Source organism: Stegastes partitus, unplaced genomic scaffold (genome assembly GCF_000690725.1).
Source record: "Stegastes partitus isolate 25-593 unplaced genomic scaffold, Stegastes_partitus-1.0.2 Scaffold1526, whole genome shotgun sequence".
Classification (NCBI taxonomy): domain Eukaryota; kingdom Metazoa; phylum Chordata; class Actinopteri; family Pomacentridae; genus Stegastes; species Stegastes partitus.
The window spans coordinates 94,285-95,050 of record NW_007579257.1 but is presented as its reverse complement, the minus strand read 5'-3'; the positions used below and the strand labels follow the sequence as shown (position 1 = coordinate 95,050).

Below are 766 nucleotides of genomic sequence, written 5' to 3'. Positions count from 1 at the left end.
TGAGGAAACTCTGGCTGCAGCTCACCTGAAGCTCTCTGAATGTTTCCTGTTGATCAGTGTATTGGTCAGTGTATTGATCAGTGTATTGATCAGTGTATTGATCAGTGTATTGGTCAGTGTATTGGTCAGTGTATTGATCAGTGTATTGTGTCTCGTCTCCTCCAGACTGCAGGACCCCCAGACAGGATGGGAGGGGACACCTGTCCTCACAAGTTGGGATCCACCAATCAGCTGCAGCGGCTGCTCTTCTACATCCTGATTCCAGCTGTGAGCCTGCTGGGAGTCCTGCTGCTGGGCCTGGGCCTGACCGGTAACACAACACACACACACACGCAACACACACACATATTCGCCTAAACACGACAATGTTCGCAGCTCAATTAGTCCAAACGAAATAGCAAAGCTTTCTGTGTTAGCCATTTACCTAAACAATCCAGCAATAGCTTCTATGTTAGCCTAAACAAGACATAGTTTGCTACAGTGTCCACCATTAGCTGCAACTGTAGCAAAAACAAACATATGTTAGCTTCCACATTAGCCTCAACAAGATAAACTTTGCTACCACTTTAGCCTAAACAAGCTACTGTTAGCTGCTACATTAGCCTAAATAAATAAACAAAGCCAAGGTGTTCATGTGACCACTTTGTGAGGTTTGTGTCCGAGCTCCTTCCTCCTTTAGCTTCTCTGTAAGACGTTTGTCTTCTGCTGATCACTGGACTCTCTTGTTGTTGTTGTTTTGTGCATCTCTTGTTGTTGTGTTGTGTGT

At 45.2% G+C, this 766-nt stretch overlaps 1 protein-coding gene across 1 annotated transcript in view; it reads left to right on the top strand.

The window, feature by feature from the left end:
- The first annotated feature begins 122 nt into the window (after nt 1-122).
- The window catches only part of corin (corin, serine peptidase), a 28,742-nt gene continuing 28,098 nt past the window's right edge, over nt 123-766 (top strand). The window contains exon 1 of the mRNA XM_008300332.1: nt 123-310. Within this exon, the coding sequence (XP_008298554.1) occupies nt 187-310 (124 nt within the window). The 5' untranslated portion in view covers nt 123-186. The remainder of the gene's footprint in view (nt 311-766) is intronic.